Below are 25,537 nucleotides of genomic sequence, written 5' to 3'. Positions count from 1 at the left end.
TTTGTTCACCTGCTAGGATATGGCAGGAAGCCTTACTTTCCGAGCTGGCCAATCCCAAGGTTGGTCACATACAGACACTGGGCTGCAGCACCTTCCACTGCCCAGCGAGGAGCCTGGCTGCCAGACCTAAGTGTTCGTGCCATTCGGGCAATGTGTGGCTTCTGACACACATGTAGGTGGGGCTGGGGGGGTCCGGGGAGGGTAGGGCCCGTTCACTCAGGAAACTAGCTTTTTTTTTATTACAATGGGCTTAGGATGGGGTAGCAGTGCTCGCTGAGACCCATGTGGAAGTGATCACTTCTTTGGTGCAATAATGCCTTCCAGTTGGGCCTGAGAAACAAAAACAAACTCCATTAATATTTGAAGCTTGCAGCCTTTAGCGGAGAGGTGATAAAGTCCCCAGGAAGAATCCAGTGCTGCCCCGCCAAGTGTTTTTCCCCTCATTCCCCATTCCATATTTCATAGATTAGCTGGTTTTGGGCTTGGCATCCAGTCTTGCTACATTAGGAGAAACCAGAGCTGTCCTGATTTCCATACAATAATGGTTCCGCGTATAATATAAAGCACTGGAAAGGAAATTGAATAAAAGTTGGTGAAATAGTGGTTTTTCATGGCTCAGATTTCAGGCCTGAAATGCTAAGGTAAACATCTGGCTTTCTGCTTCAGGATCCTGGGAGCTCTGTGCTGGGACGAGAGGTTTGGGAAACAGCCATTTTTCAGCCACCGAGACAACTTGACACCCAATTAGAGAAAATTGCTACCAGGAAGTAGGGAGCTGTCCATCTTGTATGTAAAGCTTAAGACACTTGGGAGTTATTTACTCAGCTCCTCCGGCAGCCAGTAAAGTAATTTACTATCATGGTGTGTGGACAGATCTTTAAGTAGGTCCATCCTGGGGACTGCAAGCACTGCTTTATTTGCAGTGCAGCTTGGAGCCAATAAAAATAACTCACTTCTAAAGAGCCCTTCACCCTGGGGATGACAAGGTTGCTTGTAAATGTTAGAAAGATGCCAAGGTATTCTGCTTTGCTCCTGCTGCTGGTACCATAAGAGGAACTGAGGAACTCGGGCTTAAGATAAAGGAACACGGCAGATAAGGCATGCGGCTTCAGAAGCTGCTAAGTAAACAGATTCATGTCTGGCTGTGAAGTTTCTAGCTTTTCTTTGTTAAACTCAGCAACAGGAAAATCTGTCATCCTGCCCCAGCAGTTCATACAAGCCCTTCTTTAGCTCAAGTGCCTGTCCTTGCTGAAACCCCAAGAAGCCCGCCAATCACAAGAATGTAAGCTTTCCATGAGACTGGGAGGGAAGGGAGAGAACGTCCAGGGGCGCCTCTGGCCAGGGCCATCACTACACATCAACAGGTCCCATATCTAGAACAATGGTTCTCGAACTTCAGCGAGCACCAGAATCGCCTGCAGACCTTGTTAGGTTGTTGGGCTCCAACCTCAACGTTTCTGATTCAGTAGATGTGGAATGGGCCCACTAATTTGTATTTCTAAGAGTTCCCAGGTGATGATGCTGGTCTGGGGCCCAGCCTTAGAGAACCTTCAGATCCCATAGAGAGCCTGGAATTTCAGACGCCTGGTCCTGCTTCGGCTCAGCTGGATAGAAGTAAACCACTGGCAAAGGGACTTTGAGGAAAAACACCTACATTGAGTTCCTCTGACCACACACCTGGGGGAGGCTCCTAATTTGAAATGGTTCTTCCCTCTCAAAGGGCCCTCCCTGCCCACCCCAAATGCCATGCCTCAGAGGGGCTGCAGGCGGGAAAGCCCTCCCCTAAATGCCTGCTGAAGAGATCCAGCCCACACTAGGAAGGCTCCAAAACACCAGCTGTCATGGGACAGAAGTTCCATTTTCTGCCATATCCACTTCTCCTGGAGGATGGGCGACTTTTTTCCAAGGGGAAAAACCCCTCCACCAGAGAGCGGGGCTGAGGTGTTGTGGGAATTCAGAGCCAGATGGATGGAGAAGCTGCATAATGGACCCTCACCCCGCCCCCACATCAGCTCCCTTTACTTCTTGGCAGGACGCGTGGACAAGTACGCTGAATCCTCTAGGAAATGGAGCCGCCGCCTGGCCCCCGCGTGGCTGGGGGGGGGGCAGCAGGCAGGAGCCCCTCCACCTGTGCCTGCCGTGGGGGAGGCTTGGGGGGGCCCACCTTCAGCTGCTGATTCGTCCGCTTGAGGAACTGAATCTCCTCGTTGTGCTTCTTCTCCTCCACCAGTCTCCTCTCGATCTCCCGCTTCTCGGTGGCCTCACACTTGGCCTTCTGCTCGTTCGCTTGCCTCTCCAAATCTCTCTTTTCTGTTTCCAGTTCTGCAATCTGAGGACAGAAACTCCGGTCATCCTGGGACGCTGCCAAGAGGACTGGGCGGTGTGAGTGCTTGGGTGGAGGGGACCCGGGACACAGCTGTGCAACCCGACATTGCCAGGGTCTGTGCTGCCACCCAGTGGGAGGTCAGTGACTGGCATGGCACATCCGTGAGGAGTGGGCTCTGCCGGCACCAGGCTGGCCAGCACACTCTGAACCCAGGGGTCCCCACAGACGGGAGGGCCAGGACACCCTCAGAGGGCAGAATTTCATCTGGAATGACAACCCTGTGGCCCTGAGATTGACAGAAGGGTTCACAGAGGGCTGAAGCCTCGTGGTCAACCCCACTCACTTTCCTCTCCATGTCTGACTTCCCCTGTTCGGCCTGCAGGGCCTTCCTCATGCCGAAGGCCACGCTGCTCTCATACAAGGTCTGGTAGGCGGCAATGGTCATGCGGATCTCGTCCCGGACTCGCAGCAATAGCAGCCCCCTCTCCGCACAGTTGATGGTGACCTCCCGGATCAGCTCGTCTTCCAAAGCGCGCACACAATGAGTTCAGGAGGGCAGGTGGGAGGGAACCGCGCCACGTCTGTGGCTCACCACCCTTCCTACTGGGGACGGTGCAGCGTGTGTCTTCCCCACTTGGAGACAGAGGCCCCAGGAGCCTTGCCAGACAGCCACTGCTCTGAATTTGGTGCTTTGGAGGACAGGCAGTCGGCAAGCCCAGGGCAGAGGGAGACCGGAGCCCTCGGGTTTGCTTGTAGCCAGGAGGCCCCTCTGAGCCCCCCTCAGGTAGAAACCCCAGGGTCCTAGCCAGAGAAATCTGACTTTCCAGTTTGAGGATGGTGGCTACTTTAAAGCAGCTGGGAACTCCTGTGTGCCCCTTTGGTTGGACGGGCTGGGGGCTGCAAACAGTAGGAATCAGAGCTTGCCTACCCATCTCTTCCATAGATGCTGACGTGGCAAGCAAACCATAATCATCCTCAGACTGAAGGGAGCCTGCTGGCCGCAGGGTTTGGTGGCAGTCTGAATGTCAGAGTCCACACGGGCCAGTGAGTTTGGGCTGGGGGACAGCCATTTGACACTATCACTTAAATCTTTTGTGATTGTCGGTTAATAGCACATTATCCTGAAATATTTTTCTGGGCCAAGGGCTGAATGTTGATGGATGGATATAAATACAGAACATTAATCTTTCTGATTAAAAATCTAATAGGCTTTTTATCTAAAAAAATACTTAAAAAAAAGATTTAAAACGGAAGTTCTCGTCTTCAAACATTTGCTAAGAGGTTAGGAACCAGGTGGCCAGGTCGGCTGGCAGATGAGGGGACATTCAGGAGTTCCTGGGGCGGGGGGCAGGGAGGGGGAGACAAGACGATTCCAGGATGCGGTGGGCTTCAGCTCAGGGATACTCAGAGCCTGGGTGTGTGCTCAAGGGGAAGGTAGGAGGTAGGAGAGCACTGCATGTCCCCCCAAACCCAGCCCGCGCCAGGTCACCCACCGAAACACTGCGAGTAGAGCTCCCTGCGCACGGGGCAGATGCCGGTCTCCCTGGCCTGGCGCTGCTGCAGCTTCAGGTCCAGCTGCTCCTGCAGATGTACCACGTCCATCCTGGTGCTGGGAGTGCTGGACACCTGCTGGATCCAGAGCTGCGTGTCCTCCACCCACTCCCTACGGTGCAGACACAGCCAGGCTGAGCAAACCCCCAGCTAGCGGGGCCTCGGATGTGAGCAGAGACGGCCCCTTGGGTTCTCTGCCTGAGCAGGAACAAGGGGCAGCTCTGTCACCCACCCACCAGAATCTTCCATCCCTCTCTCCTCCTTGGGGAGTGTGGGGCTCCACAGCCACACCCACTAAGCCACCTCCACGGGGCCTCTACCTCGGAGCGGGGCAATCTCTACCCTCCTATGGCTCTCTGTGAAATTATCACCCATGTTCCAGATCTTACCCTCCTAATGAGTTGAGGACAGATTCATGGGCCTTGTTGCTTGATTGGAACAGAAGGCCCAGTGAGAATTTCCCACTGATTTGTGCGGTGGGAGACACAGGGCATCATAAACCTTGTGCCAGGCAGAAAGGGACAAATGTGTGCAGTGGGGAGCTTCCTGAAGGCATGCGCCTATGTGGTCCCCTCCCCGCTCTCCCCTTCCTCCACCCCCCAGTAAACCTTGTGTTAGAGGCATGGCCAGGTTCTAGAATCACAAGGAGGGAGCCTGAGGGTAGAATCACCATGGGGAGAGGATTTCCATTTATTGACAGGAGGGAATCACCTGAAAAATCACCCCTCCCTTCTTTGACTTCCATCTCGGATGAGACTGTAGTCACTCTTTTCATCACAGCCTTAGAAACTGTGCTGTCAACTTATTATATAAAGATAGTTGACAAAGCATGTCAGATAGTGATACACGTGGCTGCAGAAGCAAGGAGCAGGTAAGGGGATGGTGAAGAAGGGAGAAGGTGCTCTTTTACAAGGATTCTCAAGGAAGACCCCCCTTGAGGAAACCACGTTTGAGCAAGACCTGAGTAAAGAGACGGAAGGGAATGAGGTGGACATCGGGGGATGAGTATCCTTGGCAGTAGGAACAGTCTTCAAGGCCCTGAGGTGGAAGTGTGATGGAAGTATTCCAGAGACAGTGAGCAGAGGCCCCTGTGGCATCAGCACACTGAACAAGAAGGAGAATAATGGGAGACGAGATCATGGATATACGAGGGGCCACATCGTACCAACTCTTGTAGGTCATTGTAAGGACTTTGGATTTTAGTCGGGGTGACACAGGAAGCCATTAAAGTGTTCCTGGTGGAAGACTGGCATGGTCTGGCTTAGGATTTCAGGGCTGTTTGGAGAATAGATTGTAGGGGCAAAGAATGGAAGCAAGGTTTTCAGATAGGAGGCCACTGTAGGTGACAAACAGTGACGAGGAACAAAATGGTAGAAGCAGAGGGGGGTGGAAAGTGGTTAGATTTGGGATATAAATTTGAAGGAGGAGCCAAAATACTTGGATGAAGGATAGGACGTGTGATGTGAGAGATCAAAAGGAATGAAGGGTGGCCTGAGCCACGAGTAGAAAGGAGAAGAGTGGGGATGAGTAGGTTGGGAAAGGGGCACATCGTGATTTAGTGTGGACGTGCTGAGTTTGAGATGCCCAGGAGACACCTTCATGAAGATAATGAGGAAGCAGTAAAATATATGGGTCTGGACTTTAGAGGAAAGGACAGGGCTGCAAAGACACATTTGGGAGCCATCAGCATGTAGATGGTATTTAAAGCCATGAGCCTGGGTTTGAGCACTCAGGAAAAGAGGAGGATAGAGAGGAGGTCTCGCCCCACCCTTCCGGGATCCAGCCATCTGTAAGCTCTAGGAGTTCTGGGATGCTGGGCGGAAATCCTGGCCAGGAACAGAGACAGGGTGCCTCTTCCTACATTCCAGTTCTGGGATGCAAAGCCTGGTTCTCCCAGCCGCTGCTCCTATGTTTTTACCTTGGGGGTAGAATGGCATTCAAGATTTCTTCTGCCTGCTTTGTAGGATCTGGGACACAAGAAGTTGAGGGGAGCTTGGTCTTTGGTGGCTGTGGGAGTGGACCGGAGGGTCCAGGCTGGTGGGGGCTGACTTTCAGTGGCCGTGCCTGAGAAGAATGGACAAGTTAGGGCAGGAGGTGATTCAGACACTAAACTCCACATATCCAAGCCCTCTGGGTTGCTGCCCCAGGTCTTCTAAACACCCCTCCCCTCTTCCCAGCTCACTTTCCCCGTCTCTCTTCTCAGAAGTTAAGTCTCGCCTGAAGGAAATCATGAAGAGCCTCTGGTCCCACCCTAGCCCAAGGCCTGTATCTCCTGGAACCAACGTTTCTGGCACGGGTGCTCAGCCCTCTAGTGATGGAGGGAACAATCACTACCAGATCTATTCTTGGACCAGCCTACTGTGAAAAAGAGTGAGCCCCATCTATCTCTGCGAGTTCTTTCCTCATCCTAAATCTGCCCTCTGGGGTTACCCATCTGGGCTTTCTTGTACTGCTCTCCCATCTTCCTTCCCAATTCCCTTTGCTCCCAGTTGCGGCAGCCTACGTCTCTCGGGACCCCAGATCCTCATCGCAGGGATCTTTCCCCATCGGAGCTTCCGGGCTCTCCCGCCCCGTGAGACCCGTCCTTACTTTGGGGCTCCGCTTTTCCGTATTCCGGCTCACCAACACCGGAGTGTCATACTTGAGCAGAGAGTCCGCAGGGGGGATCATGGCGGCGACGGGGATAGTAGCCCGGCGGCTGCCCCTCGAGTGTGCGCCTTGTTTGCCGTCACCATGGAAACTTCCTCTCCCTTCCTCGTGGCCTGGGCGGGGCTTCGGAGTGGGGCGGGGCCAGCAGCACGAGTTTCCGCTCAGCCTGCGTGAAAAATTCTCCTGGTGCTTACCTTATCAGGGTTCCTGCTCACCGGGTCGCTTTGATACTCTTGGACAGGCAAAACAGAAGTTCGAGTCCCTGCGCTGCATCTCGCTCGCAATTTGAATGAGGTGGCAGGTCACCTTCGCTGACCCCCAATTTTGTCACCTGCAAAAGGGGAATCATGTGACTTCTCAGTGAAGGCTTGGAGAAGATTCCCAGAGGAAGGCATCTGGAATTCCCAGGCTTTATTTATTTATTTTAAAGATTTTTATTTATTTATTTATTTGACAGAGAGACAGCCAGCAAGAGAGAGAACACAAGCAGCGGGAGTGGGAGAAGCAGGCTCCCAGTGTAGGAGCCTGATGTGGGGCTCCATCCCAGAACACCAGGATCACGCCTTGAGCCCAAGGCAGATGTTTAACGACTGAGCCACCCAGGCGCCCCATGGAATTCCCAGGTTTTAAAAAGTGTTTTGGAGGCGCCTGGCTGGCTCAGTCAGTGGAGCGTGGGACTTTTGACCTGGGGGTAATGAGTTCGAGCCCCACCGCTGGCTGTAGAGATGACTTGAAAATAAAAAAATTTTAATTTTTTAATTAAATGTTGAAATGACAGCATAACATAAAGTTCAAGAAGAGAGGGGTTAATACTAATGACTTGCCCACGGGCTACTATGTGTGATTCCATTTCCTTCTCTCCTTAACTTCGTATTTCCAAACCTAAATGTAATCACAGTTTGCGCACCATTATTTATCCCGCTTCTTTCGTTGAACAAATCTTGTCACCGTATTTAGTAATTACTAATAACGCGGCAGCAAACAGCCTCGAGGGGAGCTTTTTCCCAGAGGTTTCTTTTTTTTTTTTTAAAGATTTTATTTATTTATTTGACAGAGATAGAGACAGCCAGTGAGAGAGGGAACACAAGCAGGGGGAGTGGGAGAGGAAGAAGCAGGCCCATAGCAGAAGAGCCTGACGTGGGACTCAATCCCATAACGCCGGGATCACGCCCTGAGCCGAAGGCAGACGCTTAACCGCTGTGCCACCCAGGCGCCCCTCCCAGAGGTTTCTTTTTGACACTTAAAACTCCCGCCGCCCGAGTCGGTCCCTACAGCCCCGCCCGCTACAGAATCGTAGTCACGTGCTCAGCTCTCCGCCGCGAGGGTTTCTGGGAGAGCGCGCACCCGGAAGCGGAAGTCTGGGGTCAAGCCCGTCATTTCCTTTAGCGAGAGGAGCGCAACTAACTCCTTTTTCCCTCGCTCGGCTCGTATCTCAGCATGAAGGAGGTAAAGAGTGAGCGGGAGCGGGGGAGCCGGCGGAGGCACCGTGATGGGGACGTGGTGGCGGCGGCAGTGGTGGTGAAGGTGAAGCAGGAACGCCTCAGCCCGGAAGCCGCGCCTCCCGCCCACCGCCGCCCGGATTCCTCCGGCGGTAGCGCGTCCCCGCCGGCCGGCGACCCGGGCCGCCCTGGTCACCGCGGGAACCGAGCCCGAGGAGGTAGCCGGTAAGTGGGAAGGCGCCCGGGATGGACTTGGGTCTGGCTCGTTGAGAAAAGACAGGGCTAGCGTCAGAAGCACACCTTGAAATGCTGCGCGCCGCAGCTTGGATTTTATCTTAAGGTGTTGGAAGTGAACCGGTCGTGCTTGTGCTAAAGAATGTTTACTCTGGTACCTGTCACTTGCGCTAAGCGCCTGATGCCTAATGGGTAGGATCCCGCTCCTTCATCTCTGTGCCCAGCTCTTGGCCGAGTACGTCAGAGCAGATAGCACTGATCGAGTTTAAATAAAAGATTTTCCCCATCTGCCTGCAAATGGAGTGCTGGCGTTGGCTTTCCAGTGATCTGCCTCCAAAGGATTCCACGTTGAGAGCCTAGGCTATCTACCTGATAGAGATTTGTAAGAAAATCGTGTCTTGCTGGACTAGTTAATTTATTCCTTCAACATAGTTTTACTGCATGCTAAAGACAGCGTTAGGTACAGGGGCCTCAAGGGTGAACAAAATAGATTGGCTTTGCCCTGGAGAAATTGATGTGCTCTAGCCTTGAGACAAAATAACAAGCAGATAAAGAAAATAGTTTCAGTTAGTAACAAGTATTAGGTTAAAGAAGAGGTTAAAACAGGAGTTTGATAGAGTTTGGAGGGAAGTGAGAGATGGCCTCTCTGAAAAGATGCCATTTGAGTTGAGACCCGAATGGTAAGAATAATCCAGTCTCGTAAAGGTCCAGGCTGAGGAAACAATTCACGCAAAGAACCCGAAGCAGAATTAGTGTGATTGTTCTAGAAATAGGGGGGAAATTGTCTAGTGATTGAGGAGAGTGGTAGGAGTGAGGTGGGAAAGGGAGGAGGTAGAGCCAGAGGACTCGTTGATGGTTTGATGTGGTTGTGGGGGAGGGCATGGGGAGCATTGGTGGTGAGAGAAAAAAGTGTCAAGGGTGTTTTCTAGGGTTTTGGCTTGAGGAACAGGGTGGGTGGTGGTACCAGTTCCTGAGATGGCAGAGATGGAGGGAGGAAAGGGTTTTGAGGGATTGGGAAGCAAGAGTTATGCTCAGTGAGAAGTCTCAGTGGGGAGCCTTGTATGTGGGTCTGGAACTCAAGGAAGATGTCAGGGCTGGAGAGGGAGGTTCCCACCTCCTTTAATGTGAAAAACAGAGCCGTTCACAAATGTGCTGTTTGTGTTAGTAGGTAAGCCTGAGTGAATTTATATGGGGGAAGGGAAATTGAGATAAAACCCTGTGTGTACCATGCTCTGGAAAGGTCCCCAGCCAAAAAGAAAAACAAGTCCTCAGGGAGAAGAAGCAAGTCTCCTCGAAGTAAGAGAAGCCGAAGCCCTCACCACTCAACAGTCAAAGTGAAACAGGTAAGTGTATTGAGATGTTTTGATACCAGGTCCAAATCTAGAACCTTCTCCTGTCATAACAAACACAAAACCGAGTGTGTTTACCTGTACCTGCGATGGGTGTTTCTAGAAACTGGGTTGGTATTTTGTTTTTTTCCCTGCTTGTTTTGTTAAACTTTTTCTTTTGAGGTAATTGTTGATTTACATTCAGTGGTTAAAAAAAATACAGAGGTATATACTCTTTACTCTGTTTTTCCCACTGGTAATGTCTTACAGAATTCCACTACAACATCAACAGGGAGAATATTGACATCGCTATAGTCAAGATACAGAACATTTCCATCACCACAAGGATCCATCATGTTGCCCTTGTGAAGTCTCACCCACTTCTCTCCCACCCTTACTCCTCAAGTCCTGGCAACTTCTAATCTGTTCTCCGTCTCTGTAATGTTGTCACTTGAAGAACTTTATGTAAATGGAATCATACGTGTAACCTTTAGGGATTGGCTTTTTTCACTCAGTACAGTTCTTTGGAAATTCACTCCGGTGGTTGTATCTGTCAGTAGCTCATTCCTTTTTATTGCTGAGTGATATTCAGTGGTGTGGATTTAACCATTTGCCCATTGAAGAACATCTGGGTCATTTCCAGTTTTTGGCTCTTATATATAAGGTTGCTCTGTAACATTTGTGTATAGGTTGTTGTGTGAACACGTCTTCATTTTTCTGGGATAAATGCCCAGGAGTGCAGTCGTTAGATTGTGTGGTAGTTGCATGCCAAACTGTGTTCCAGAGTGGCTGTATTAGTTTGCTAGGGCTTCCATAACAAAATACCACAGACTGGATAACTCAAACAACAGAAATTAATTTTTTCACAACTGTGAAGGCTGAAGTCCAAGATCAAGGTGTCAGCAGGTTTTGTTTCTCCTGAGGCCTCTTTCCTTGGCTTGCAAATGCTACCTTCTTGTCTGTGTCCTTGCATGGCTCATATCCTTGGTGTCTCTTCCTCTGCATATAAGGACACCAGTCATATTGGATTAGGGCTTTGCTGTTATCCTAACTTAATCACGTCTTTAAAGACCTTATCTCAGTAAGAAAAAACAAAAACAAAACCCCACACCTCACAAAAATGGTACATTCTAAGGATGGTGGTTGGGACCCCAACATACGAATTTTGAGGGGGACACAATTCAGTCCCTAACAGTGACTGTACCATTTTACATTCCCACCTGTATTGTGCGTGAAGCAGTTTCTCTGCATCCTTACCAGCGTTTGGTATTGACATTATTTTTTGTTTCAGCCATTCCAGTAGATGTGTGGTGATATCTCATTGTGATTTTATTTACTTTTTATTTATTTTTAATTTTAAGCAGGCTCCACGCCCATCATGGGGCTTGAACTCACGACCTTGAGATCTAGAGTCCCATGTTCTACCACCTGAGCCAGGTGCCCCTCTGATTGTGATTTCCCCTTGAGCGTCTTTTCATCTGCTTATTTGTCCTCTGTGTATCCTCTCAGGTGAAATATCTCTTCATAGTCTTTTGCCTATTTTCTACTTGGGTGGTTGTTGTTGTAGTTTTTTGGGTTTTTGTTTTTTTTTTTCTTTTCTTAACTGATGTATTTGTAGAGTTCTGTATTACTAGACCTTTTTGGGTACGTGGTTTGCAAATATTTCTCTCCAATCTGTAGTTTGTCTTTTCCTTCACTGAGCAGGGTTTTTCTGAGAGTAAAAATGTTAAGTTGTCATGAAGTCCAGTTTATCAACCTTTCCCTTAAGTTTTTTTTAATTTTTAAAAGATTTTATTTATTTGTCAGAGAGAGAGAATGCGCACAAGCAGGGGGAGCAGCAGGCAGAGGGAGAAGCAGGCTCCCCACTGAGCAAGGAGCTGGATGGGCTGGATCCCAGGGCTGGATCCCAGGATGCTGGAATCATGACCTGAGCTGAAGGCAGACACTTAACCGACTGAGCCACCCAGGCGTCCCTCCACTTTGCTTTGTATGGATTGTGCTTTCGGTGTCATATCTAAGAACTTTTTACCTAGCTCTAGATCCTGAAGATTGTTTTTTCTTCAAAGTTTTACATTTAAGTTCATGATTTATTTTGAGTTTGTTTTTATATAAGGCGTGAGCCTTGGGTTGAGGTTCATTTTTTTGCCTATGAATGTTCAGTTGCTGTGGCATCATTTCTTGAAAAGGCTGTCTTTCTTTCCTTAAATTGCTTTTGCTTCTTCGTCAAAAATCAATTGGGAATATGTGTGTGGGTTTATTTCTGCTTCTCTATTTTGTTCCATTGATCTCTGTCATTCTGCCAGTACCACACAGTCTTGATTACGGTCGCTATATAGTAAGTCTTGAAATTGGGTAGACAGATTCTTCTCATTTTCTTAAAAATTGTTTAGCTATACTAGTTTGTCTTTCCATATAAATTTAATTTTTTAATTTTTTAATTTTTTTAAGATTTTATTTATTTATTTGACAGAGAGAGACTGCCAGCGAGAGAGGGAACACAAGCAGGGGGAGTGGGAGAGGAAGAAGCAGGCTCCCTAGCAGTGAGGCCTGATGAGGGGCTCGATCCCAGAACGCCGGGATCACGCCCTGAGCCGAAGGCAGATGCTTAACGACTGAGCCACCCAGGTGCCCCCCATATAAATTTTAGAACAATCTTGTCTAATTAAAAAAAATCTTGCTAGTACTTAGGTAGAAATTGCAGGAAGCTGTATTTCGGGAAGAATTGGGTTTTTCTTGTTGTTTTTAAAGATTTTATTTATTTATTTGACAGAGCATGCGTGCACATGCAGGGGGAGCGACAGGCAGAGTGAGAGGGAGAAGCAGGCTTGCGACTGAGCAGGGAGCCCGATGCGGGGCTCAATCCCAGGATGCTGGGATTGTGACCTGAGCCGAAGGCTGTTGCTTGATTGACTGAGCCACACAGGTGCCCTGAGAACTGGCTTTTTATTATAGTAAATCTTCCAGTCCATAAACACTGTATAAGTCGTTTATTTAGGTCTTTGATTTCTTTCTTTGGCATTTGTAGTTCTTAGCATTTAAGTTCTTATATATTTTATTAGATTTACACAAAGTTTCTTCTTGGGGGGAGTGATCATAAGTGATATTTTAAATTTTAGTCCACGTGTTCATTGCTAATCTGTAGAAGTATAATTGATTTTTCTGTTTTTCTTATATCCTGTGGCCTCACTGAACTTATTTAGTCCGGGAGGGTTTTTGTAGATTTCTTGGGATTTTTTACATAGACAATCATATCTTCACATAGGGACAGTTTTATTTCTTCCTTTACAATCTCTGCATTGTATTTCCTTGTCTTACCTTATTACACTAAGTAGGACTTCCAGCACTGTGTTGAATGAGGGTACTGAGAGCAGACACCCTTGCTTTGCCCTCAAGAGAAGCATTCAGTCTTTTTAAAGAAACTCTGTGTTACAATGTGCAGATAGACAGTAAGAAAATGGATTATCCTGTTACTTTGAGAGACTATGGGCCAGCTTTTTATTATCTTAAAGATACAAAGCCAGACAGCCTTGGTGGTGTGCAGTGTGAATTGATCAGGCACTGCTTTAGCTCTCTCAGAATGCAGCTCCCAGAACCGCACCACCCAGATGAGGGCTGTCAACCATTTGTGCTGGTTTTCGTTTTTTGGTTTTTGTTTTTTTCCAGGGTAGAGCTGGCAGCTCTTTACCTGTGGTTTCTAAATGAACATTTTACAATAAATCCTGGGACTTTGAGAATGGAACTTTTCTGTGCTTATTACTGTTTTGATGTATCTTCATTTGCTTATCTATGTTAACTTCCCTCCTGACCTCAAATTATCTCTTTAAAAGCTAATTTCTGTGCATTAGTCAGCTGGAAACTTGGAAATGGCTCTTAAGCAATAGGGCTTGACAGGCAGTTGACACTAAGTGACTTTCACAGGGCTTAATCCTCAGGAGGAATGCACAGAGCCTCTGACTTAAGCATGACTTGTGCTTGCAGGCATTCTCTGAATTCACCTGAACCACCATTTAAAAAATAAATGTCTTGATTGCGTGCTCATTGTAATAACACAGAAGTACATAAAGTAAAAAGTGAGAGTATGGGATATGTAGTGTATGGTTACTTCTCATTATCCCCAAAATCACAGGCTCCCCCCCCCCCCCAAATCACCTGAATCCCGAGAGGCAACCCTTTTAATAGCTTGATATTTATACTTCAAGGCTCTATTATACTTATGTTCTCCTTGTTTCCTTTATGTTTTAGTGTGCATCTCTGTGTGTTTCCTATGCAAAATTTTTAATTTAAAAAAGGAACCACCATGGGGTGCCTGGGTGGCTTAGTCGGTCAAGGGTCCTGGGATCAAGCCCTGCTTCCGGCTCCCTGCTGCAGGGAGCCTGCTTCTCCCTCTGCTCCTCCCCATGCTCATGCATTCTCTCTCTCTCTCAAATAAATAAATAAAATAAAATATTTTTTAAAAAAATATTATATATATTATCCTGTTTATCAATAATTGAAATCTTAGTTATTTTGTGTTATCTGGTTATATAATTTGTCATATCCTTTTTTACTGATTTTGCCTGGTCTACCTACCCAACTTTTTTTTTTTTTTTTACCCTGTGCAACGGGGCGAGGGTGGGCAGAGGGAGAGAGAATCTCCAGCAGACTTCCCACTGAGCGTAGAACCTGACACAGGGCTCAATCTCACAACCCTGAGATCATGACCTGAGCCAAAATCAAGAGTCCGACGTTTAAGCGACTGAGCCACCTAGGTGCCACGGTCTACATGTCTTTAAAATGAGGACTGAGCATTAATTGGTCATTGGAATAGTGGATGTACAGAGCCTTATGGGGATTAGAATACAAGGGAGGTGGGGGGTGATGACCTAGAGTCTGTGGCTTCTTTTTGCGACTCATTTAATTGGGGATAAAGGACATAATGAGATTAGTCCTGGTAGGTGGTGGTGGCGGCAAGCTTGTGAGTATCTTAAGGTAGGAGGAATGGGCATCTGAGGCTCCCTCCTGATGCTTGTCTTTGGAGGCTAGGAAGTCTAGAAAAACTGAGTCCTGCTCTGAGCAAGCAGGCCTACACTTGACGCCTGCGTATAGCAGGGAGAAGGCCTTGGGAGCAGGGGAGGCAGTGAGATCTCAGTGCTCAGGATTTCCTCTTTACCCTTTCTAGGTGGGGCAGCCTTGCTCATAGCATGCAGGGCTCCCTCTTGAACTCTGATGCTTTGGTTATTAGTAGGGATAAGTTTATTATATTCATGTGTTCATTAGATTTTTTTAGGAAAACTGTTAATATCCTTTGCCCATTTTTTTCTGTTGAATTGTCTTTCTTACTGATTTATTTTTTTATTGCTATATTAATAGATGTTACGTGTTGCAGTTTCTACCGGGCTGATTTTCAATATTGAGTCTTTTTCAAGAAACCATGATATGTTTATTAATTTTTTTCAGATCTTTAAAAAATATCAATAAACTTTTACAGGTTTCTTCTTACATGTCTTACATACTTCTTAAATGCATTCCTTGGTATTGAACAATTTTTGTTACTGTTGAAATGAGATCTTTTAAAATTATTACATTTTCATTTTTGACGTGAGAGATAACTAGTTTTTTCTTTACGTGTTTATCTTGTACGTGACTACTTAAGTCTGTTAGTTCTGTTTTCTGTATATGCTTCCCTATGAGCGTGCCTATAGCTCCTCCAGTTTCTAGGGCTCTGAACCTGGACTTGCAGCGTTAGAGCTGTAGTCGGGTGACTGTGGAAATAGTCTGTGTAGCGTGGCAAGGGAGTACAAGCACCACTGCTAATCTTATTTGTCTGGGACATTTTGCTCTGAATACCAAAGTCCAAATCACAAGTGGCTTTTCGAATGCATCTTGTTCACGGAGTGTGGACTGCCTTTCATTTACTGGGTCTGTTTGAATTTCAGGAACGCGAGGATCATCCCCGGAGAGGACGGGAGGAACGGCAGCACCGGGAGCCATCGGGCCAGGAACACAGGCGAGCTAGAAACAGTGACCGTGACAGACACAGGGGCCATTCCCACCAGAGGAGAAGCCCTAATGAGAGGCCCGGGAGTGGGCAGGCTCAGGGACGGGACCGAGACGTTCAGAATCTACAGGCGCAAGACACAGAGCGGGAGTTTTACAATGCCCGCAGACGGGAGAATCGCCAGAAGAATGAAGTCAGTGCTGGTGGTAATGAGTCTCAGGAGTTGGTTCCCCGACCTGGTGGCAACAGTAAAGACAAAGAGGTGCCCGTGAAAGAAAAGCCAAGCTTTGAACTCTCTGGGGCACTTCTTGAGGACACCAACACCTTCCGGGGTGTCGTCATTAAGTATAGTGAGCCCCCAGAAGCACGTATCCCCAAAAAACGATGGCGCCTCTACCCCTTTAAAAATGACGAGGTGCTTCCTGTCATGTACATCCATCGGCAGAGCGCCTACCTGCTGGGCCGGCACCGCCGCATAGCGGACATCCCAATCGATCATCCCTCCTGCTCGAAGCAGCACGCGGTCTTTCAGTATCGGTGAGTGTACGTTTGCAGGAAGAATCAGAAGTGTGGGCGGGAGCTGAGAGTCTGAGGATTACTAACATTTGTGTACATGTGTATGCAGAAGAATCCCAGACTCCTCAGATCTAATCTTCATCTTAAGATTATGAATCGAACCGCCCTTTGAATAATCACTTACATTTTGGTGTCAAGAGATCCAGATTTTGAATCCTGCCACTGCTACTTTCCAGACGTTTGACCTGGGGCAGGCCACACTCTGTGCCTCAGTTTATCCCTACCTCAAAGGGCTATTTTGGGGGTTAAATGGAAGTGTACCTGAAAGTGGCTGGCACATGTGTTCACTAATCTGTATTTGACCGTTTGTGTAAGACATCTGTTACTGTTTGATGGTCACAACACTCCTGTGAGGAGGATAGGTCAGCTGTCCATATCCCCATTCGACGGGTGAGAGGATTGAAGCTCAGCAGAGCCTAATAAGTGATCTGGTTCAAAGGTAGCTCTCTTGACTCTGATGTCAAAATCCACTGCTTTGTTCCCATTGGGACAGGAGCTAAAATATGCTGAAAAATATGTTGAAATCAAGAAGCATTATCTTGATTATAAACAACACAAAAATGTATTCTCTTAATCATGACAAGAGGTCTTGGATTCTGATTTTAAACTTTTGATCTACCATGAATTTCCTTCCCTACTCCCTCAGTAATCAGTTCCCGCCTTTTCTAAGTATATTTAACTTGCTCCCAATTTCCAGATCCAAGGCCTTACCTTCCCCTTGATTTCCTAGAGTTTGGACTTGAACTGTGTTCAAGGCAGGTCACTGCCATAGTTTAGGCCGTGTTAGCAAAATGCTAGGTGGTCTGAGGTAGGATTTTGCTGACAAGTTTCTCTCTTTTATCTCTGCTAGGCTTGTGGAATATACCCGTGCTGATGGGACAGTTGGCCGAAGGGTGAGGCCCTACATCATTGACCTTGGCTCAGGCAATGGAACGTTCTTGAACAACAAGCGCATTGAGCCACAGAGATACTATGAACTAAAGGAAAAGGATGTACTTAAATTTGGGTTCAGCAGCAGAGAGTATGTCTTGCTTCACGAGTCCTCTGACACCTCCGAAGTAGACAGGAAAGAAGATGAGGATGACGAGGAGGAAGAGGAAGTATCTGACAGCTAGCAAACTAAGAAACAGCCCAAACTCTCGAGAGACCTTTTCTTTCTTTAAAGGTTTTGGGATTGAGCCAGAGAGCATGGTGCTCTCTGTAACGCCTCTTATTGCCTTAAGTCTTTCCTCTGTTGCTGACCACCTTATGTTGGAGTATAAGAAAACTGACTTCTGTTTGGTTGAACTATTTTCTTTGGCACATCAGCCCCTTGCCTGTGGGCATCTGTTTTCAGAACAGTCTCACCAACACATCGTGTTTCAGTCGAAGCATCGTGGCTTTAGTTGGTGCTTCCAGAACTGCTGCCTAGGAAACTACAAACCCTTGGTTCAAGGGGAATCGTGGCTTGTTCTCTTTGTACAGTTACTTTATTTATATAGTGGTTAAGCTTTGTGGACTGGGTTTGTTTTTGTTTTTGTTTTTGGGGGCAAACCCCTGAACAGAGAATTTTACTAAGCTTTGGTTGTCACCAAAACAGCCTCCATTATATACCAAAGCTTTGACCTGGTTGAGCTCTTGAGTCACAGAAGTTGATTTTGCACTTCATTTTTGGGGGGTGGGAATTGACCACATGACCTCATTATTAACTGTTGGATTTAAACAGATGCTTTATGGAACCTGCTGAAGCATACGACTATATGGGAAGAGCCTGGCTCCCGCCAGTGGGTGCTGACTTCACGTCAAGAGAGGCTGAACTGGGCCGTGGATCGGTTTCCTGTGAGACAATTCTCATTTCTCCATAGAGCACGTACATAACAATTTTGATCATCCTATCTCTTCAACTTTGCATTTTTATTCAAATGTTATCTCTTTCCTTCTTGCAAAACAGTGTCATTTATGTAGCACGGTCCTTGCTTTATTCTAACACGTATGTATATGTGTAAAGGAGGTGGTGTAGTTGACATGTTTCATCTTTTTAAAAAACGTTCAGAGGTTGTATTTACTTTCCCAAGGCTGGAAAGCAAGGGAGTTGCCCTGTTTCCGAATTTTCCACAGAGGACTATGTGTAAGTAGCAAAGTAGCAGAGTTGTAACTACTTACATATACTGTGTGTGTGAGTGGGTGTGTGTGTGTGTGGTGGGTACATAAATGTGTGAGTGAGAGAACCGCATACTGATTTTCATATGAGAATGTTTTGTGATGTAAATGTAATACTACATTATAGGCAAAAGGCCTCCCTGCATTTGAATAGCAGGTTTTCATTTATATGTATTTTTGGGATAAAAAATAATAAAATTTGTAAATACAGCCCCATTTCAAAGGGTTATTCTTTCTTGGCTGAGAGGACCTTGTGTTTATAGGTCCATTTGCAGCTACAGGAATCTTTGTATCAGTATTTTTGAGGTAAGCATAGGTAGTTGCAGATGGTGTGCTGGGGCAAGTCCAGGAAATAGTGATGGTGAAGTTGGGGCCAGCAGCAGCCCTGGAAGCCAGGCCCTCACCCATCAGCGGGTGAGTACTGGTCTTGATGTAGCAGTGTTTTCTGAATTGGGAGGGAAGGGGTTTTCCTTTCCAGAATAGTCCATTAGGGCAGGTTCTGTATAGCAGGTCTGTACCAGTTGATCCCTGTCCCTGCTATGTTGCCCTTGGGTGGTGGGGGGTGGGGGGGGGTGATACAACTCAGTGCTGCTGCCCGCCATTCCTCGTGGAAACCTGTTACACTGTGAGATTGTCTTGCCACCTACCCATGTGGACTCAGGACTAAGTGCTGACAAGTGCGGGGAGGGGCAGCTGACTAGTATTGATGCAAAAGAAAGGAAAAGATCCCCTGAAAGAGTGAATACTTACTGAGCTTAGTTAGATGTAGGGAAGCTCTAACAAGAGAGTAGGTAGCATCCCTCCTCCATGTGCTCCACACTGGCCACTGTGACCTCTACTTTCCTAATTTTCCTATCTGCCATAGACCCCCTGTTGCATATGTGTGTCTCTGAAAGGTAGGTTTTGTTTTCATGGATCCAGACCGATGACTTTCTCTTGCTGCGATTAGGCACTAATCTGGCCTCCAGGGCCTTCTGTTCAATTTGTGCTCCTACTACTGCTTCCAGTGAGCCTTGGGCTTTGCCACAAACACCACCCTGCTCAGCAGCATGATAGGTGACCACTTGGCCTACATTCGTCAATAAGAGGTCCCAGTTGTGAAGTAAACTCGCTTTAGTGGAGGAATAGCTTCTTGCATGAAGAGATTCTAAATGCCAAACATCTGGGAAGGTGCCCCCCAACACACCCACATACTTTTCGTTTTTTTAAGAAACGGAGTCGGGGCGCCCGGGTGGCTTAGTCAGTTAAGCATCTGACTTTAGCTCGGGTCATGATTTCACGGTCCTGGGATTGAGCCCTGCGTCAGGGTCCTCACTCAGCACAGGGTCTGCTTGTCCATCTCCCTTCGCCCTGTCTCTCCTTGTGCACGTGCTTGTGCTTGCTCGCTCTCATACATAAAATCTTTTTTTTTTTTTTTTAAGATTTTATTTATTTGAGAGAGTGAGAGAGCACACAAGTAGGGAGAGAGGGAGAAGAGGGCTCCCTGCAAAGCAGGGAGCCAGATGGGCTTGATCCCAGGATTCTGGGATCATGACCCGACCTAAAGGTAGACACCCAAACAACTGAGCCACCCAGGCACCCCATAAATAAATAAAATCTTTAAAAAAGAGGGTCGGGGCGCCTGGGTGGCACAGCAGTTAAGCGTCTGCCTTCAGCTCAGGGCGTGATCCCGGTGTTATGGGATCGAGCCCCACATCAGGCTCCTCCACTATGAGCCTGCTTCTTCCTCTCCCATTCTCCCTGCTTGTGTTCCCTCTCTCACTGGCTGTCTCCATCTCTGTCAAATAAATAAATAAAATCTTTAAAAATAAATAAATAAATAAATAAATAAAAAAGAGGGTCAAAGAAGACACTGCTCATTGCTAAAGCCAGGTATCACTAGTGGACTTCTCATTTGAAGTTGACATAATCCTAGATAAGCTTTCTTCTTGAATTCTTTACTTGGAAACTCATGTTCCTCCCAGCCATTTGCAGCTTCGTTATTCTCCAGCATTCTCCCCACTGGCTGCAAATCAGTGTTGTCAAAATCAAGCTATCTACAAAGCAGCCCTTTGTTTCTGAGCCGCTCTCCCAAAACTTGGGTGATCTGCAGTTCTGCTGAAGTATAGGACAGGATCTTCAGGTTTTCCCCATCAAACCTCTTCCTAGTCACCTCGTTCCCTCATTTGAACATGGACAAAGGACACTTCGTTAAGAGCAACTGGTGATACAGCTTTCAGATACTTTTATTGTATTCTGGTGATAAGTAAAAGCAGAGTAATCAATTCAGATAAGTTTTTTTTTTAATTTTTGTATTCATGTATGGAGCACGCCAGTATACAATATAGCTTGGTTTTAAAAGGCTTAGAACTGAAATACATACTTCAGGTTGATTATTATTTGATACAGTACACAGAGGGTTATATATATATATATTTTAACATTTTATTTATTTATTTGACAGCCAGCAAGTGAGGGAACACAAGCAGGGGGAGTGGGAGAGGAAGAAGCAGGCTCCCCAGTGGAGCAGGGAGCCCAATGCGGGGCTCGATCCCAGGTCTCTGGGATAACGCCCTGAGCCGAAGGCAGACACTTAACGACTGAGCCACCCAGGCACCCCAGGGTTATATTTTTAAACATCCTTCCCTTTGTGGAAATTTGTCGTGGATGTGAGGAATGAGAGGAAGGCATGTTAATGAAAGCCAAAGTGTGACTCGCACACATCAGCCAGCAATGCCTGCCTGTGTCATGGCATTCCGAAACCATAACATTCCTGGGTATGTGCATTTATACAAGCGAGAAGCCTGCTTGATTTAAATTAAAGCTTTGGAATTTAAAGCTTCATCTGGTCTCTCGCGTGAAATTTCCATTTAGGAAGTGGGAAACAATTGAAAAAGACAGTTGATTTGTTCACATCTACTCTTAAGTTGAAGTGAGTTAATCCAACAAACGATTGCATAAGTCTCCTGTGCCAACAGCTGAATGACAACTGTGAGAAACGGAGGAGTCCTCTGGAAGTGTACCTTATGCAAGAGTTGGCATTTGTGGTGTGCCTTAGAGAACAGGTTGATTTTGAACCAGTAGCAAAAGAGGGCATTGTTACAGACTGAGCAGTCCGGGGGACAGCAGGACTGGAGTGGGGTATGTGGAAAGAGTTCTGTAAAATGAAGCTATTTACCTCAAGTCCCACAGCAAGGCAGGGGTAGAGCTAGGAGGAGAAATCACCTCAGTCCTGGTTCAGCGGTCTTTGCTCTAGACTGTTCGCTCCCCGCTCCCTGGCAGTGCTTAGTGGACAGATTTGAGGGAAAAGACAGCTGGTACATTAGGCTTCTTGATTCATAGCGGGTTCAAAGAAATCACAGTGGTTGGGCCTTTCAAGGGTAGACAGTGGCTCAGGCAAATCACCTCACCAAGTCAGACCTGCTTGGAAATCATATTGATTCATAAAAATATATAAACATTCAATAATCAGGTGCCTAGCAAGTGCCATGAGCTAAGACTTTGATAATAAAGTTGGCTAATACTTGGGAGCACTTTTTATGTACAGGCACAATTCTAACCATTTTTCTTGAGCATTAATGCAGGCTTGTATTATTTTATTTTGCAGATGCAAAAGCCGAGGCACAAAGAAATTAAGGTTACAGCGGGATTCAAACCTACTCTGGTTCCAGGTGCCACACTCTAACCCACTGTGATATACTGCTTCTTACGTAGTTGAGAGATATACAAGGTCTGGCCCTTGCAGAGCAATATAACTAGCAGCTACAGACAGTGCTAGGTAGGAGAAGCATTGGGGATTGTGGAAGCATAGAGAAATAGGATTTAACAAAGCCTCAGGAGTCAGAGAAGGATGAACAGTTAGCCAGAAGAGGTCAGTGGGGTTGAGGAAAGAAAGCAATATTTCTAGGTAGAGAGGCCAGCACTTAGAAATGCCTGAGGTGATAAACTAATGAGGTTTTGGAAGTGCTCGAAGTTCAATAGGGGAAACAGTGAGTGAAACTTCTGGTTTCTGTTAATGAGGGACCAAGTTATTTTGTGTGTCTGTGAATCCTCCTGCTGCAAGAAGCCAAGACTTCTGGATAAAATACAAGCAAAAAAAATTTCTGAAAGCATTCAAGAACTGACAAATGAATAGAAATGTTATCAGGCCAAAAGCGAAGACAAATAAGAATTCAGGGAGAAATGGAGCATAGATGCCTGGAAACCACATTTGATTCTAGACAATGAGACCTTACCCTGCGTTGATTTGGACAGAATCAAAACCCAGAACCCACATACAATGAATAGACTGTTCGAAGATGTTTCCCACAAACAGCTGGCATGCCAAAGGACTATCGTTTTCAGAGTAAAAGAGGTGAGCAGAAATCAGATCCTCCCGAGGATTTGCAGCCTGGGAGCTCAGGAAAATTCAAGCCTTGAACTTAGTTTAAGATGACCCTATACTATTGATGCCTCCAGTGTGTGATAGAAGTAAATGAAATTACTTTGTGAGGAAGGGACTTTTTAAAATCTCCCCTCAGTTACTTCCACACTTTTTTTTTCCTGCAAAGATACAATTATTTTTTTAAAGCACACCAGAAAAGTTACTGTAGGTGAGAACCAATAGGAAAAACAAACTGATTCTCGAAGACTTTAGATACTTGAATTATAAGATACTATAAAATGTTCATGGTTACTATTCTTAAACAATAAACTTGAAAATAGAGGGAACAAGAAATGGCAGCAGGTGAAATAGAAATTTTTTAAAAGAACACCAAAACTTTTAGAAATGAAAATACAGTAACTGTAAAGCCATCAGTGGATGGCTTTAACAGAAGCTTCAGGGAGAATTAGTGAACTGGAAGATAGAAATTACCCATGCACATAAATTTAACAAGTGAAATGGGCCAATTTTTCAAAAATCATGAACTACCAAAATTCACCTGATACGAAATAGATAATCTGAATAGTCCTATAATTATTTCAGAAACTGAATTTATAATTGAAAAAGCTTCCAGGGACACCTGGGTGGCACAGTTGGTTAAAAGTTGGACCCTTGGTTTTGGCTCAGGTTGTGATCTCAGGGTCCTGAAATGGAGCCCCATGTCAGGCACAGTGCTCAGCACAGAGTCGGCTTGAGATTCTCTCTCCACCCTCTGCTCCTCCTCAAATAATTATTTAAAAAAAGCTTCCAAAAAGAAGTGTCCAGGCCCAGATGGTGATGGTTTCACTGAAGATGCCTACCAAATTTTAAGAAGAATTAGCACCATTCTATATCACCTCTGCCAGAAATTAGAATATCAGGCAATACCTTCTTAACTCATTTTATGAGGGCAGTATTACTTTGATATCAAAGCCAAATAGGACAGTACCAAAAAAAAAAAAAAAAAAGATAAGAAGAAACAACAAAAACCCTACAGACCAATATCCCAGAAATTTAGCCACAAAAATTCTGGATATTAGCAAATTGAATCCAGCATATATAAAAAGAGTGAGACAACATACCCAAGTGAGGTTTATTCCAGATATGCAAGACTGGTTTAACATATGGAAATAAATCTGTATAATCCACTATCCCAAGAGGCTAGAAAAAGATGATCATGTCAATTGGTGTAGAAAAAAGCATTTAGGGGCGCCTGAGTGGCACAGCGGTTGAGTGTCTGCCTTCGGCTCAGGGCGTGATCCCAGTGTTATGGGATCGAGTTCCACATCAGGCTCCTCTGCTGTGAGCCTGCTTCTTCCTCTCCCACTCCCCCTGCTTGTGTTCCCTCTCTCGCTGGCTGTCTCTATCTCTGTCAAATAAATAAATAAAATCTTTAAAAAAAAAAGAAAAAAGCATTTAACAAAATTAAATACCCATTAATGATAAAAACTATTAGTAAACCAAGTGTAGAGGGGGAACTTCCTCAACTTAATAAAAAGCATCTACAAAACTCCTACAGCTAATGTACTTAATGGTGAAAGACTGATACTTTCCTTCTAAGATAGGGAGGGAGTCGAGGATGTCTACTGTGACCACTCTTATTCACTGTAGAACTGGAAGTCCTAGCCAGCACAGTAAGGCAAGAAAAAGAAAGAAAAAGCATATAGATTGGAAAGGGGGAAAAAAAGAAAAGAAAACACCTTATTTGCAGATGAAATGATTGTCATGTAAAAAAAACAAGGAATCTGCAGTAAAACCCTCCTAGAATTAATAAGGGAGCTCAGCAAGATTTCAGGTTAGGAGAGCAACCCACAAGAGAAAATATCCGGAATGCAGCAGAGAGACAAAAAGATGGGAAACAGTGGGTAAAAAAGAAAAAAGGATTATTATGTTCGAGTTCCAGAAGGAGAGAGAGAAATGAGGCAGAGGAATATCTGAAGAAAAAAAGATGAGAATTTCTCAGAACTAGTGGAAGATACCAATCTATAGATTGTAGAAACCTGAAAACTTCCAAGCAAGGTAGGAAAAAAAAAAAGAAATATGAAAAAAAAATCCCGTTTATGGTAGTGGAGCCACAGAACCCTGAAAGATGGAGAGCAGAGGCGGGAGAAGTAAGCAAGGGCCAAATGAAAACCAAGTTAACGATGCTGGTCTTCATGATAAAAACGAATTTTTGCATAATTCTTATTACTTGCCAAGCCCCTAGGTGAGGTGACTTAACTCCTCCGGACAATTGTACGAGATAAGTACTATTACTACCTCCATTTTGCAGACGAGGAAGTTGAGACTAGCGAAATTTACTTGTGCAAAATGGCACAGTGTAGCAATGGTCGAGGTAGGACTTTGAACAAGGTAGTTCTGGCTTCAGTTTGCGACCTTAACCGCTACACAAACTTGTCTTTCTAAAGGGCAATGGGAAGGCATCGAAAGGTTTTAACCAGGGGAGTGACGCCACATTTGCTTTCCAAACACCAACCATCCTGGCACCACTGTGCATAAGGATCAAACAGAGCTTAGGGTGGAAGGAGGCGGCTGTGGGAATAATGGAGCTAAAAATAGGGAAGGCCTGGACGAAGGGGAGGTGGCCGACAAAGCGAGTGGACTGCGGGCTCCTCCGGAGGCGAGTCCTCAGGACTTGGTTTTGTGCGGGAGAGGAGAGCGACGATGATATTCACCTTTCTGACTCGGGCAATTCGGCGGACAGTGCAAGTCATTCACTGAGGTGACTTAGCAGGAGTCTGGTTTTGGACAAGGTGAATTTGCGGTGTCTGTGAAGCAAAGCCGTCCGCTGAAGGGCCGAGGGCGGCTAGGACCCAGAGTCGGGCCCATCACCTGCCCGTCCAGGAGGGGCGCGCGCGAGCCCGAGGGCCCCCACAGCGGCGCGGCGCGCGGCTCCGGAAACCGCGCGCGCAGGCGCAGTGCGGCGCGGGCGCCCCC

General features: G+C 46.4%; 2 protein-coding genes across 2 annotated transcripts; one reads left to right on the top strand and one right to left on the bottom strand.

Moving 5' to 3' along the window:
- DNALI1 (dynein axonemal light intermediate chain 1) lies at nucleotides 1-6,635 on the bottom strand. The gene is made up of 6 exons (XM_002923886.4): nucleotides 6,467-6,635; nucleotides 5,796-5,941; nucleotides 3,820-3,989; nucleotides 2,670-2,848; nucleotides 2,165-2,329; nucleotides 1-330 (listed from the first exon to the last, which is right to left on the bottom strand). The coding sequence occupies exons 1-6, from the start codon at nucleotides 6,545-6,547 to the stop codon at nucleotides 295-297; spliced, it is 777 nt and encodes a 258-aa protein (XP_002923932.4). The 5' UTR covers nucleotides 6,548-6,635; the 3' UTR covers nucleotides 1-294.
- A 1,249-nt stretch (nucleotides 6,636-7,884) lies between these two features.
- Nucleotides 7,885-18,435, top strand: SNIP1 (Smad nuclear interacting protein 1). Its single transcript, XM_002923885.4, has 4 exons — nucleotides 7,885-8,190; nucleotides 9,440-9,542; nucleotides 15,443-16,041; nucleotides 16,931-18,435. Exons 1-4 carry the CDS (start codon nucleotides 7,964-7,966, stop codon nucleotides 17,193-17,195), a joined length of 1,194 nt encoding a protein of 397 aa, XP_002923931.1. The 5' UTR covers nucleotides 7,885-7,963; the 3' UTR covers nucleotides 17,196-18,435.
- Nucleotides 18,436-25,537: the final 7,102 nt, after the last annotated feature.

This window comes from Ailuropoda melanoleuca, chromosome 2 (genome assembly GCF_002007445.2).
Source record: "Ailuropoda melanoleuca isolate Jingjing chromosome 2, ASM200744v2, whole genome shotgun sequence".
Lineage (NCBI taxonomy): Eukaryota > Metazoa > Chordata > Mammalia > Carnivora > Ursidae > Ailuropoda > Ailuropoda melanoleuca.
Note: the sequence above shows the minus strand (reverse complement) of the source record. Positions and strands in the feature narration are given on the sequence as shown.

Excerpts from the sequence above, each read along its gene's own strand:
- DNALI1 (XM_002923886.4), bottom strand. The coding sequence starts at position 6,547 with ATGATCCCCCCTGCGGACTCTCTGCTCAAGTATGACACTCCGGTGTTG. Across the intron at positions 5,942-6,466 it reads CGGAAAAGCGGAGCCCCAAA|GCACGGCCACTGAAAGTCAG; the intron begins GTAAGGACGGGT and ends CATTCTTCTCAG. Across the intron at positions 331-2,164 it reads GGACGAATCAGCAGCTGAAG|GCCCAACTGGAAGGCATTAT; the intron begins GTGGGCCCCCCC and ends TTTGTTTCTCAG.
- SNIP1 (XM_002923885.4), top strand. The coding sequence starts at position 7,964 with ATGAAGGAGGTAAAGAGTGAGCGGGAGCGGGGGAGCCGGCGGAGGCAC. Across the intron at positions 9,543-15,442 it reads CAACAGTCAAAGTGAAACAG|GAACGCGAGGATCATCCCCG; the intron begins GTAAGTGTATTG and ends TTTGAATTTCAG. Across the intron at positions 16,042-16,930 it reads CACGCGGTCTTTCAGTATCG|GCTTGTGGAATATACCCGTG; the intron begins GTGAGTGTACGT and ends TATCTCTGCTAG.